Source organism: Thalia democratica, chromosome 3 (assembly GCF_965202585.1).
Source record: "Thalia democratica chromosome 3, ktThaDemo2.hap1.1, whole genome shotgun sequence".
NCBI lineage: Eukaryota > Metazoa > Chordata > Thaliacea > Salpida > Salpidae > Thalia > Thalia democratica.
Window position 1 is genome coordinate 70,165,063 of NC_139167.1, and position 14,905 is coordinate 70,179,967.

Sequence of the window (14,905 nt, forward strand, 5' to 3'; positions counted from 1 at the left end):
TTAGTAAAAGTTTCGAACTATTTAAGTTCGTGTAATTGGTTTATACAATTTTAAAATTGTTTGTAAAAAAAAGTATATCAAGTATAAAATAAAAAAATTAAAAGATAGTTATGTTCGTATTTTAAGTTTATGTATTCTTCCTTTTTCTTTACAAAATTAGTTAATTAAAAAAAAATCAATAATGTTACTAAGAATAAATCTTGATATATTATTTTGTTTTAAAGCGTAAATGATTAGCTAAAACTGAAATAAGTATTTTAAACTATTAAAACAGTTTAATTATTATTAAAAAAAGTAAATACTTGTTTTGTTTGATATTGTTTAGAAATCTTACTATACTCAATAAAATTTTAAATCGTTACAATAATTTATAAGTAGAAACTAAATATGAACAATTTAAAAGACCTAAAACTAATTTATTTTATTACTTCTCTGACAATGGTATTTGACGGTAGAAGAAATTGTTTGCTACGATTTGTTAGAAACATCCAAAAGGTCTTTCAAAAAACAAACAACGCGAAAGAAGTTTGTAGTTTTAGTAAAAGATATTTTAAACATTATAAGTTCAAAGTTTATTGTAGTTTTTTTATAAAACCTTTTTTATTTTACTCACCTATACACTTATAATTTTGTATAAAAAAAAATATGATAAGAATATAAAACAATCATTTTACTTCGAAAAACTTATTAAGAATTGATATAATTTTCTTTAAAAAATAAAAATATTGATATTTTTAGTGTTTAAGTTATTAACAACCACATAATTTAAATAAAAATTAAGATTCAATCTTTAATGATAAAGTGTTTAACAGCTTGAAGACATCAACTTCAATGGTATGTCTACAAAAGAATTCAGTGAATGTATCAACAAAAATGGAAAGAATACCTTACCGTTGTAATACCAAATGTGTACATAACAATTTTGATCTTTTAATCTTTTGTCTTATTCTATTATTTTTTCAAAGTTATCAATAATTTTTTGTTATAAGTACTTTGTTTACTACATTAATTTGAAAAAACAAATGTTCTGATGTAATTCTATCTAATTTTTATAAAACATTAATCTAGTATTTTTGAGTAACATTTTTTCTAACAACTGAAAAACTCAAAAATACAGTTAGTTAAGCTACACTAGTCAGCACAAAACTAAAAATAATTTGTATTGTCTGTTGTAACGTTTCAAGATTTTCAAAATCCAATATATTGCTTTTTAACGATATTTACAGATTCTTTAGTTTTTATATATTGTTATAATACTAATTAAAACTTTACAAAAACTTAAAAACGTTTCAATTTTTTTTTAATTTAGTACAAATAAATAGTTGTTGGTTTTGATACTTTGAATTGTATACTTCTTTTTTATTACTTATGTAAATTTTATGTAAAATACAAAATATTTTACTAAATGTTATATAAGATTTTTAATAATTTTTTACAACTACTACAAATAACTTTTGTATAACTAACACTTAGGTTTCTTAGAAATGTTATTAAGATAGTTAAACATAATTTGATGTTTAAGTTTGCTTTTGAAATATAATTTCTAGTACACTCTACTTGTCAATTGTGAAAAAAATTTGTCTTTATGGTTAAGTAAGTTAATACTTAAAGCAGCATGCTAAGTTATTGACAGCATTAGATGCGAGGTCGAAGTTTACAAACAAACCAAACGTCAGTAAAAAAAAATGAGTTTTCTTCAGAGTTACCACATTTACATCCAGAAACTTTGAACTGCATATAAAGATAAACACATTATTTAAAAGACAAAAATAAAAATGGTAAGAACCATTAAAAAAAGTCAATCACAGTCTTATACAAGCACTTTGAAGAGATCTTTCGTTTATTAAAACAAAAATTTTCAATTCTGTAGAAAACAAAAAAATATATACAGTGCTTCCTCGCTAATCCGGCCAAGTTGGGCAAGATTTTTTTGAAAATACGGCCGGATTTGCCTTTGGCCGGATAAGAACAAAATATCGCTTTTTTTACAAATTATCTACCTTGATTATTTTATGAATGTGTATAACAAAACGTACTATAAAATTTCTGTTAATATAATTTATTTTACTTTATTTGGAGAAAAAAGAATTAAAAAAGACAAAACTAAACGAAAAAAAATTTTATAAGTTCAAAATTAATGGAAAAAAACTACACTGTTAACACTTAAACTAAATTAAGATTTTTTTTTGAAAAAAGAAAGAATGGAAGATTGTTTTACAGTGCTTTCTCGTTTCTTAACAGGAAACTCACGAAATTGGATGAGTTTTAACACATCTTCAGGTATGGCTTCTGGTTGGAAACGATAGTAAACTAAGTAATCGTCCATTTTCTGCATGGCTTTAGCATGAGAAAATGGACACTTAGAAGGCTGGGAAACACCAATTTCATCTTCAACAACTTCAACAGCCTTTTTTTCGTTATCCCCAGTAACCAGTTCAACAATTCCTTGCTCGTCCATATGCTCATATCCAGGACCATCGCAACTCATCCATCTTTGAATATCATCTTCTGTAAATGTGATATTTAATCTCGCAAATTGCTGAACAAACTCGTTGTCTTGAGTTTTTTCTGAAGGGTCTATGTTTTGCATGGAAGCGCTTTGCTGTAATGGCATTAATTTCTTCCATGAGCTTCTAATGGAAGAAGGCTTTACCATACCCCAAACAGATAAAACGGTGTAGACAACTTTTGTCGTGTCGATTCTTTTAAAAAATCTTCAATTGTGAAAGTTGATTGCGATATAAGATCTCTAAGAATCGACTTTCTATAAACCCTTTTTATGGACTCCTCCTTTTCGACTTTAAACCTTTTGAAGTTTTCTTCGCCTCTCAGAATGTCATTTAAAGTTGACTTACCTATGTTAAACTGGCTCATTATACAGCTTTAGGCACATTATTGTTTGCCATTTCGCAAACTTTTAACTTGTTTTCAATTGTTAGTTGAACGCGTTTTCGTTTCTTTGCTGTCTTATCCATTTTTTAACCAGATATGTTGATTGTAGTATATTAAAGTGTAACTTGCTTAGCAAAGACAGAAAAATTGCAAATGAATAATTAACAAGTTTGTTACAACTGAGCGAGAAAAGTATGAAAAAAAAACTTAAGATTATACAAATGATACTTTATTATGACGTAACAATATATTGCTTGCATACTTATAAAACGTAAATTGAATACTTTTTCGAAGTAAAATGAAATTAAACTTTAAAAACGCTAAAATAAATAAGTCGACTTCTCGACTAAAACCGACCGGATTAGCGAGGAACCGGATTAGCGAGGACCGGATTAGCGAGGAAGCACTATACTAGCAACTAGAGAAAATTAAGTATCGTAAATTAAATATTTTTAGTAAAATTTTATACAAAACAAAAACTACCATATCATTAAAATATTGAATTTCACACTTTTAGTTCAAAATTAATGGAACACTTATATTTGAGATTAGTCAGTAAAGTTTGATATAATTTTTCAAATTGAGAAACTGGGAAAACGACACTTTAGAAAATTATTTTTGTTTACTGTAACTAAGAAAAACTATTTCTATAAACAACAACAATAAAAAAATATCCCCTAGTTTTGTACTTGTTAGAAAATTTTTGATGACATTTTCAATTTTTTATTAAAAAAATTCCTTAAAAACACTGTTTAAATTAATTTTTGCCCTAGTTTTTTTTAATCCACCATTGTTCTGTGTAGTCTAAATTAGTTCTTACAGGGCTTTCTAAAAACTGGATTGTGTAGGCATTTTCTATCTTTTCTGGTATATTGTTTGTACTGCAGCTCATATTATGATTTTGTTTTTTAACTGATAAGTTTTTTTATAAATTGGTAATGTTATTTTGAAACAAGTATGCTTATAATTTAAATTTATAACAAAAAACTATACCTTTGTCGTTTAAAACATGATAAATTCATTATTTTTCTCATTATATATTGTAAAATTTTACGTTAATAAATCAATATTTATTTACATTGCTTTAAAGTTGATTAACATAGAAGTATTTAAAAACGTACAATATGTACAGTAAATATACAATTTTATAGTAATAAATATGTTAAAAAACTCTCTTTTTCACAAAATTTTCAGTTTAGCTAGAAATTAAGTAAATATATTTAAAAAAAGATAGAAAAGAATAATTTATTCTAAACAACATCTTCTGAAGAAAACTTTTTTTTTGTAATATGTGGATCCAAAACAATAATAATGAAAACTTTTGTCCACCAAAACAATATTATTTCAGCACAGTTTTAATAATAACAATAATAAAGCCCGCTATCAGCCGAGATCGGCTATGCGTGTTGTGTACAGAGAAGAAGAACAAAAAACATACACAGTGATGCAATAAACAAAACACAAACACACAAAAAAAAAAAACAATTAAATTCATTCTGCTTCTTATTTCTTCATCTTCTTTTATTTTCTAAAATATTCCTTTTCTCTTTCTTGCAGTCTTTTGTGTATAGTTGATCTCCATTTGGCACGGTCATTTGCAAGCAACTCCCAATCATCAGTTCCAATGTTCAAGCTTTTTAGGTCGCGCTTGCATACATCCTTAAAACATAATTTTGGACGTCCTCGGTTTCGTTTGCCAATGACCAACTCGCCATACAATAGAAACTTTGGGATCCGCTCAGTATTCATTCTCAGGATATGACCGAGCCAGCGAAGCCTGCGCTGACTAAGGGTAAAGTATATAGTGGTAAGACCAGTACGTCTCAATACTTCCTCATTGGTGATCTTTTGCTGCCATGTAATTCCAACGATGCGACGAAGGCATCGTAGGTGGAAGGTATTGATTTTCTTCTCCTGTACGCTAGGTTATGTCCATGTCTCGCTACCGTAAAGCAGAGTACTGCAGACACAGGAACGGTAAACGTTAGCCTTTGTTCGAATGCTTAGCTTTTGGTTATCCCAAACTCTTGCAGTCAAGCGAGCGAAAGTGCCTGATGCTTTGCCAATGCGACTATTTATTTCTTTGTCCAATGATGCGTTTGACGCAACATTTGAGCCAAGGTATACAAAGTTATCTACATTCTCGATATCCTTACAATTGATCTTGATTGATGGTAAAATATTTGTTCCTTTACTTAGAATTTTAGTCTTCTTAAGGCTTATAGTAAGGCCGAAATCCGAGCATGCCGAAGAAAATGTCTGCAGGTCTTGGGCAGAGTGAGCCACGAGTGTAGCATCGTCAGCAAATAAAAGATCACGTATGGTGACTTTCTTCAGATTTCGCTTAGCTCTTAGATTTGAAGGGTTGAAAAGGTGTCCGTCAGTTCTTGTATGAAGCTTGATTCCAGTAGTTAATGAATTAAAAGCATGCTTTAATAGCATCGAAAAGAAGATTCCAAACAAAGTTGGAGCAAGTACGCAGCCTTGCTTTACCCCACTTTTGATTTCAAATGAATCAGATACACTACCATCATATTGAATGGTTGCCCTTGTAGTTTGTATGAAAAGACTTCACAATATTGAATAATTTTGGAGGACATCCAATTTTCAGCAGTATAGTATATAATCCTTCTCTACTTATCAAGTCAAAGGCTTTAGTGAGGTCAATGAAAGCGATGTACAAAGGCATGTTCTGCTCATTACATTTCTCTTGTAACTGACGTACAGAAAAAATCATGTCGGTGGTAGATCTTTTAGACCTAAATCCACATTGAGATTCAGGATATACTCTTTCAGCCAGCTTCTGAATACGAGGGAGAACCACTCTTGCAAAAACTTTACCAGCAATCGCAAGAAGAGAAATTCCCCTGTAACTATTGCAGTCCGATCTGGAACCCTTGTTTTTATATAAGACTATGATCTTAGCATCACGCATGTCTTGTGGCACTATACCTTCTCTCCAACATTTGGCTAAAATATCATGTAAATGAGGTAACAAGCACGACTTACAATTGCGGACCAAGTCCGCTGGTATGCCGTCACTACCTGGAGCTTTCCACGGAGCCATCATATCAATGGCTTTACTGAGTTCTTCAGTAGTTGGTATGCTATCCAGGTCATCAATCATTGGTAGACTATCCATTCTGTTAAGGGCATCATTTGTAACAATATTCTGTGTAGAATACAGAAGGGAAAAGTGTTGAACCCATCTACTCAACGGTTCATTCCTACTGCTTCGGGGTCCATACCAGTAGTCATGGTACGAACGTTCCAGCTTCCCAGTTTAAGAGTGGGTCTCTTTTTACGTTTATGTTTGTCAGGTGACATAGTTTTGGTTTACTTTTCACTTAAAGCTATCCCCATTCACCCAATGAGGAAGGTAAACTGTGGCGGAACAACACCTTATTGGCCGAGGGCTGCTCAGCTTAAGGCAGGCGGTGGTTGTTCAGTGGAATTCCTCCTACCAACGAATACGACCCCTGGCGCCCATCCTTTCGCCAAACAGGATTAAGCTTATCACCGGTAACTGCCGTATTCCGTGTTGTGTCTTCGCGAAAAACCTGCGAAGCTGGAGTAAACCTCTCCAAGCACAAAGCCAGGGCATAACATTGAGATTCCAGCTGTTGCCCATGCAGCAGGATCTCACTCTCCACAGTGAGAAGAGCCCAGCGAAACAGCAAAGCTGATACAGCCAAGATTCATCATTGTCGCAGGAGCTGCCGGAATGACATTGAATACAAAGTCAGACCGAACACAGTTTTAGAACAACTTTTAATCATAAATCATAAGTATAAAAAGTTACAGTTACATATGTGTATATTTAGTTTTTTATGTCATGGTCTTTACACTTTTTTTACAGTGTACCATACTTTTAAAAGTGTTCGGTTTTGTTTTCAATAAACCTTTAAACATAAATTCAGTGTTATACAAATAAATAATACTTATTGAAAACAATAAACGTTTTTTATTTAGTTACAGTCTCTCTTTGTTATTATTTACTTGTTTAAAAAAAATACTAAAATAAAGCCTATATACTCACTTAATACTATTTTCAGTACTACTAATATTAGCATTCTGCTGAATGAAAAATTTAATACTTAGTAACCTATTTTTTTCTTAGTTTTATTGAAACTAGTTTTTAAAATAATTCGTTTGTAAAATGACTTTCTGCATACTAAAAACTTATAGTTATTATGTTCTTTTTATTCTAAGTATCATTGAAATATAGACTTGGAGTATTAATGAGTTTTTAGTTATTTTTTTTTCTAAGTTAACCTTTTAGTTTTTTAGTTTAGTTAACCTCTGAAACGGCTAAAAACAAACTGCTTTATTAACTTTTTTGTCGCGCTGTAAAATATTCTCCTTACAACTTAAATAAAAATTTTATTAAAATTTTTTCAGAACAGAAAACTATGGAACTAATAGCTTACTATGCAAAGTGTAGTAAGAAGTTTAAATTACATTTGTCAACTTTTACAACGCTGGCTGTTTTATTTTATTATATATTATACATAAATTTTTTATTTTTACAATTTTGATCACCATTGTTAGTCTGAATAATTCTTAAGTATCAAATTGATTGAACGAATTATGACAATATTTGTACGGTTTTGTTTACACAAAAGAGTTTTATTTACATTTTTCTCCCGTTTTTTTAACTCAGTAAACTTAATCTTAGTTAATTATTATTAACTGAAATAAAAGTTCATTATGGTACAAAAAATATTCGTATAAAAAAAAATTTATACAGTGGCTGTAAGAACAAGGGTTAATTTTACAATTTTTCCAGTTGGCTAGTCAGATTCACTAAAATAAAAAAAGAAGTGCCGCTTAATTGATATAAAAAACATAAAGAAAAATCTAAAAATTCTCATCAGAGGAAATTGTAATGAAATGATTATTTACTAATTACAGAAGAAATTTGTATTCTAACCAAAATTTAGAGCAAACTTCAAAACAGTTGATCGAAAAAAGCTCAATTTTATTTATTTGTGCAACTTTATTTTTAAGCTAAAGTCGCAGATCTTATTTATGAACTTCTTTTTTCGTTTTATACTTGCTAAAGAACTAATACATTTAAATAATTTATTGTTACTTACGCTGACTTTAAAGAAGTTTTAGTGTTTTCCAACTCTAACATCGGAAAAATATCACAAAAATTGTACAACATCATTCATTGTTATACTTCATAAAATTATAAAAAAGTTGTTGACTTTAATTTTTCAAACAACTACTTTAAAGTTTTTATTTTTTTTTTGTAGGCACCTATTTAGTATCCAAGTATTTTTTTCAGTTTGTAATTATGTAAGTTATTACTGTCGTTACTCTTGAGTTGAAATAAAATTCTAATAAAAACTTTTTAAAGTAGCTATAAGTTCTAAATTATTTTTATTGCATTTTCTTCTAACGAAGTTAACAAGTGAACTAGCAATAAAATAAATTTTTATGTTGTCATTAATTATTTATTATGTATTGTTGCTATTACTATAAAGCTGAAGCGTAAAATTAAAGTTGTCAAATATTAAACAAACTAAACATAATTATAAAAATGTATACTATTTCTTCGATTGTTTAAAATTGACATGCAGTATTAAAGCAATAAAAGTTTTTTAGTAGTTTAAAAGTCAAATAAGTAAAATTTACTATATATTATTGTTGGAAGGTTTTTCGTCGTAAATAAATACCTTTTAAACTAAAAAGTAAAATATTTTTATTAATTGTTAAATCGAATTTTTTCGTCTTATTTCCATAAAACTTTCTTAATAATGAAAGATGAGTTACTAATTAGTTTTGCAATAAGTTTTAAACATGTAATATAATGACGTAAACAATAGATGTGTTATCTATAGTTAATAGATTTTCTTAAATATTTGTTGTTTACGTCATAATATTACAAGTTACAAACTTATTGCAAAAATAATTACTAACTCATCTGTCATTCTTGATAAAGTGTTAATGAAGCTTCGAGTTAAAAATGAATAAAACTACTTTACTTTTTAGTTGCAAATAGTATTTAAAATTTACTAAGATAGTCTTTGATCACTTTACTAGACAATGTTAGAAACATACTATTTATTAATAAAATTAAGAAATTAAATACTATCTGTAGTTGTTTATACTATATCAAACACAGTTATAATGATTAAACTACTTTAACTTTAAAAATAAAGGTTTATTATTTATTATTTTAAACTGAAAAATAAGAAAGAAATACTAGCTTTTTATACTGAAAAAACATCTTATAGGTATAATTAATTATACAATCTTATTTACTTCACATTATTATTCACTAATAAAGACTAAAGACATGTTGATTGTTTTAAAGTTATCTGTTTGATTTACTACAGTTAAACTGAATAACGTTTAGCTAATATTATATATAGTTTTATGGTTTAGTTATAGATGTTTTTTTTTGTTTTTAAGTAAAGTTTCTTTCTTTATTTAGAAATAGTAGTTTTATATTAACATTTTTAATTTATTTAGCTAATTTTTAAATTTCAGTAATTTACTTGGTTATTACAAGCAGATATGTATAAAACCTCTTAAGCTTAGCTTATAATAATTAATACTAGATAAGCTTTTTAAAGTTAAGTATAGTCAACTAAGTTATTTATTTTTGAACTCATTTATTATAAAAAACACAAGTTTCTATACTTAAACTAAAAATACAGGTTAAACTAATTTGTGCTCATTCAAGCTTAATTATTTAGAACATATTGTGGAATTTTTATTACTTCCAGCAAACAGTTTATCAAGTTCTCCCTTCCATCCGAGTTTTTCACATAATTTACTTATGACGTCATCACAATTACCCAACAATGCCACATCCCTGTAACAAATAAATAATTTTAATTTTAACTAGTACAGAAAAGTATAAAACATGTAAATTCGCCAGTCTCTAAATATATTATTATGATTTATAAGAAATTAGCTTGTTTCAAAGACATTAAATTGATTTACTACGGAAAATATGTAGCTTGTAAATTATCAGTACTAAAAAAAAATTAAAAACACACTTAAAAGTTTGTTTGGGATTTTTTTTGTCTAAATCTAAATTTTATCAATTTTATTATGAGGAGATTACTCGTATTTATTAAAAGTTGTATATGAAAAAAACTTAGCAATTAGCTTTAAAATTAGTTAATGCTATGTATTTTTCTACTAAGATTTAAATTATATAAGATGTCCACAAATATATTAAAAAAAAACTAAAACCAATTTGATAAATACAACAGAAATAACCTGTAAGCTTTTTCTGAGTCAAAATCGAACGAGGATGAACCGTAATAATCAAAATCTTCAGTGAAGTTGCATTTTTCACGATTGATCAGTACTCTCGGAGTGTTGATATTCACACTGAAAATACATGTCTTTTAGTTATAAAACTATTTTTGTTTTAATATTAGAAATTCCGGTTACAATAACGTTTAACTTACTTGACGTCTAATGCCACTTTAGGTTGACTAAAAAAGGAAGTTAAGTTGTTTAATTCAGACGGTTTACAAAATGTAGACGTATACTTTTAAGTTATTTAAGTAGTTTTTGATTAATGGTAGTTAAATTCTAAAATTAAATAAAACAAAAAATATTATACTAAATAAAAACACTAACTCTTCCGGCAGAAATGAAAAAGGTTTGACTTTAAGTGAGGTGCCAATAACAAGCAACAAATCGCATTTTTCAAAATCATCTTGATTAAGTTTACGGAATTTTTCTGGTAACTCTTCACCGAAGAACACAATATCTGTTAAATTGCAGTTTAGTAAATAACTAAAAATTTTATAAGATAAGTTTAATTGCATATTACGTAAAAATCGATGGATAGAAATCATAGTAACAATGTAGCATAGCAACCTAAATGTAATAATTTAAACTTTTTAAATGATTTAAAACTGGATACATATTATCTGAGCTCTAACCTTTTTAGTTAGAAACAAACAGTATTTTATTTTGTACATAAAAAAAGAAAGTACTTTTATCTTTTATACTGTAAAAACTTACATTATTATTATAGTTCATAGTTATACAACTTTATATTTTTAACATATAACAAATATAATTTGAGTAAGCTTGTTAACCAATTTCACTTACCTGGTTTAATATAAGCATTATTTCCACAACCATCGTTGGTGCACAATGGGATTTCATCGTTATATACTTTGTCTAAAAATAAATACTAAGTAAGTTTTTGTTTATAGGAAGAGTATGATTTGTTTTTAAAGTCACACCAATTTTTGAAGCGACGTTTTCTAATTGCATTGATACATTTACATATCTAACAAAGTTTGATAAGTTTATCTAAAATATTCTGCTTAACATTAATTCAAAATAAAAGAACTCACTTTTGACCCATTGTTGTGAGTACGCTTGCTTGCAGTTAATGCACTTTGCAGTGTGAAATGAACCGTGAGATTCAACTATTACGTCATCACTCACTCCTGCTACCCTTTCAAGCGTATCTATGTTCTGTCAAAAACGTAAGGACTACTTTTCAATATATTTAATTTTAAGCTAATATAAGTTCTAATTTGATGAACTTAAATTATTTTTTTAGCTTTCGAGCATTCAGACAACAAAAAAAGCTTAATTTTGTAATAGTGAAAAAGAATATCTATTGGTAGATTTTTGTAAAATTTTACCTATTGATTTGTTTGTTTTTCCGACAGCTCCAACGGGTTTGTTTTTTTTTTATAAATTTATTTATCAACAATTTTAAACACATTTGCTTTTTTTTTCTATAAAAACCACTTAAATAAAACATTTTAAATTACACCATTTATTGCAACAAATTAAATAATATAAAAAGAAAAAGCAAATCAATTATTTTTTTTTAAAAAGAAAAGTAATCAAATGGATATTTTTAAAGAAACGAAGGATTATTTATTGAGGCTAAGCATAAAACTTTAATGTTTAATATCTTAATTTTAATCTTATATATTTTAACGACTTACTTGGGTGTAAACACGTTGAAGCAGATTCTTTTTTTCAAGTAATTTCAAAAAGTAATGGCTAAGTGTTGGCTTGTAATTACCAGGATACAACTCTTTTGCAAGTGTGTAGAATGGTTTAGGATTGTTCTGTAATGTACAGATGTTTTTTAAAAATTAGGTAAAAAAAAAACACACAATAACTTGAATTATTTTAAATCAAAATTAAGTTTATAAAACTAGTATTAAAGGTATATTGTAATTCCAAATACTTAATATGATTTTTGATATAAACCAACTATTTTACGATTTTATCTAAAGTTTAAAAATATTTTCAGGCTTTTGATCAAAATTGACAACCTTAAAAAAATCCAATGTAAATACGGATTGAGGTGTTGGTAGGTTGTATTTCTGAAGGTTGTCATAGAGACCCGTTCCATGACTTCTGAAATCAGGAATTCCAGCAGCTTAAAACAAATATTAAATTAAGTATAGTTTAGAATAAATTCCAAAAAATAAGATAGATTATAAGATCAGCAAACAATGTAATGTATTATATACACTCATAGGAAATAGTTTATTAGTAAATTACACACTTTATTACACAGTAAATGTACTCTAAAGTAGCTTTAAGGCTAAAGTTATTTATAAATGAAAACAATAACCATCTTGAAACTTATTCTTACCAGTTGAAAGACCTGCTCCACACATCACAATTATTTTTTCACCTAAAAATATTCAATTGGGTAGTATCTACTCAACAAACGATATTACAATACAAGTTGTTATTTAGAAGTTTTTTTTTTATTATTACTTGTAATAAAGCTGTTTAGAAAATTAAACTGATGTGCTTTAAAAGAAAAGCTTTAAGATTGTTCAAGTGAAACTTGTTGTGTTGTTTGAGTGAGAATTATCAAAATAGGTTTATTAACTTGTTAAAACAACTATAAAATATTTATATATTCAATGTGTTAACATTTATTGTAATCTTACATAACTTTAAACAAAAAAAAAAAGATTTATTGAACACAAACTTATGCTGTAAACTTATTTTAACTCATCTCGACAAAGCTTTATAAAAGTCTTTTAACTTACATTTTTCAGAGTTTATAAAACTAGCAACTCCATCAAGGTCAAGACTGTTCAGAATTTTTTGAGGTTTTGCTGGAACAAACTCGCGTTCAGAGAACAAATCACTCATGTTATTCATTAAAGTACCCAGTTCATCCATTTGTTAGATAAATATTTTACTTTTGAAATAAAGGTTAGTTAAAACTGTGAAAATTATTTAATTCTTCCATTTGAAAGATGTAAAATTCATTAATGTAGTTTAAACTAACTTTTGTAGCAAAGAGAATTGTCAATGTTTTACTAAAAGGATATAAAAAATGCATGTTGGTTTTTACTATTAGTATTTTATTACATAGAATTAGTTTCTAAGGCAATATGTATTTACTAAAAGTAAATTTTTACTAATTATTTGGTATAATTTTGATATTTTTAGAATCAAAATATAATGCACTTTGGAATTTTATCTATAATAGTTTATGTTATGTTATGTAACGTCAAGCCCAACAAGCAAAGAAATAACTAATTTAGAAAAAAACTTAATAACAACTTATAAATAACAAACGAAATTAAGCTTCTTATTTTAAATATTTTGAAATGTTCTTGAGTAATTAATTTCTATACACAATAGAGGGTAAATTATTTTTTTTTGAAATAATTATTCTAAATGAATTAAATTGATTTTGAGTAATTTATAGTAGTTATACCTTTTTAAGTTGGCTTTAAAAAATTTATGTAACATATTAATTAATATAGTCTTTTACATTATATGGAGATATTTTTATAAATTACTTAAAAGAAAGTTTTAAATTTAAAGGTGGATTTAAAAACAAAAGTTGGTACTGCAACTAAATTAACTTTCCTAAAAATTCTTTTTATTAAATTACTCATTGAATTTTTTACTAATTAAACTAAATATTTTAAATAGCATATTTTTAACTTTAAAATTTAGCTATAGTTATAGAAATGCACTAAAATAACTTAATTTCAAAAAATTAATAATTTACTTATATAATAAAAAAAATCAAAATCAATTGTTTTGACTATTATCTTGTAATGCATGTAATAGTATTGCGACTTATCTTTTAAGAAAATATTTATAGTAAAAAATACATATATAAGCTACTTTTAATTCATACTTATCTAAAACAAAACATTCTATTTAAAGGTTATTACATTAATAACTGAGCAATTTAATTAACAAGTTAAACTTAAACAAGCAAAAAAACTAAAGACTGAATTAAAAAAATAATAAATGTATACTTCTAAATCATATATATTTGATATAAAATAATAGACTTAATATATTTCATGTTTTCTACTAACTATCAACTAATATGGAATTCTTATGACCAAATTTTGTATGTAAACTCTTACTTTAACTATTTAAAAATTTTATAATTTCGAATATAATAATGTAATTAGCAAATTTTCTTCAGGTCAAAGCAAAATTTCATTCATGTTTCAAAAGAACACATTTTGGGTCTATTTTAGTTTAAAGTTAAGTTTAAGGTTAAAAACTGTATTAAATAGTATAAAAACGTTGAAAGATAGTGTAAAGCTACTTTGAATGTGTTTTTTAAATAAAATAAATTTTTGATGATGACAAAAAATATTTATTAGTATGATAATATTTTTTTTTTTGAATCAAAATTTTTCTACTTAATATTTAAATGTTATTTGAAGTTCCAGGTTTTTCCAGTTTTTTTTTAATTTACCCAAATACCAAGTTTTTTTTACCATAAATTGTCAAATTCTAGGTTTTCTAGGTATTTATTGAAAAAAATACTTCTAATTAGTTTTTAAATGTTGGCATAGATCAAAACAAACGAGAATAGTATTGATCTTTTTGCTTAGCAAAAAATAATTTTCAAATTTGAAATTATGTAAATATCAATACTAATATTTCTTTTTTTGAAAAAATTCTAATGCAAAGTTTCCAATTTTTAAAAGTATACCAGATTTAAAAAAACTTAGTTGCTATAGTTGGAAAGTTAATGTTTGATTGTAGTTAAAAA

At 26.6% G+C, this 14,905-nt stretch overlaps 1 protein-coding gene across 1 annotated transcript; it reads right to left on the reverse strand.

Moving 5' to 3' along the window:
- Positions 1-6,105: 6,105 nt before the first annotated feature.
- On the reverse strand, positions 6,106-12,975 carry LOC145832503 (NAD-dependent protein deacetylase sirtuin-2-like). The gene is made up of 11 exons (XM_082939821.1): positions 12,915-12,975; positions 12,506-12,547; positions 12,180-12,286; positions 11,844-11,969; positions 11,235-11,358; positions 10,984-11,055; positions 10,504-10,636; positions 10,135-10,248; positions 9,638-9,721; positions 6,413-6,608; positions 6,106-6,189 (listed from the first exon to the last, which is right to left on the reverse strand). The coding sequence occupies exons 2-11, from the start codon at positions 12,528-12,530 to the stop codon at positions 6,106-6,108; spliced, it is 1,065 nt and encodes a 354-aa protein (XP_082795947.1). The 5' UTR covers positions 12,531-12,547; positions 12,915-12,975.
- Positions 12,976-14,905: the final 1,930 nt, after the last annotated feature.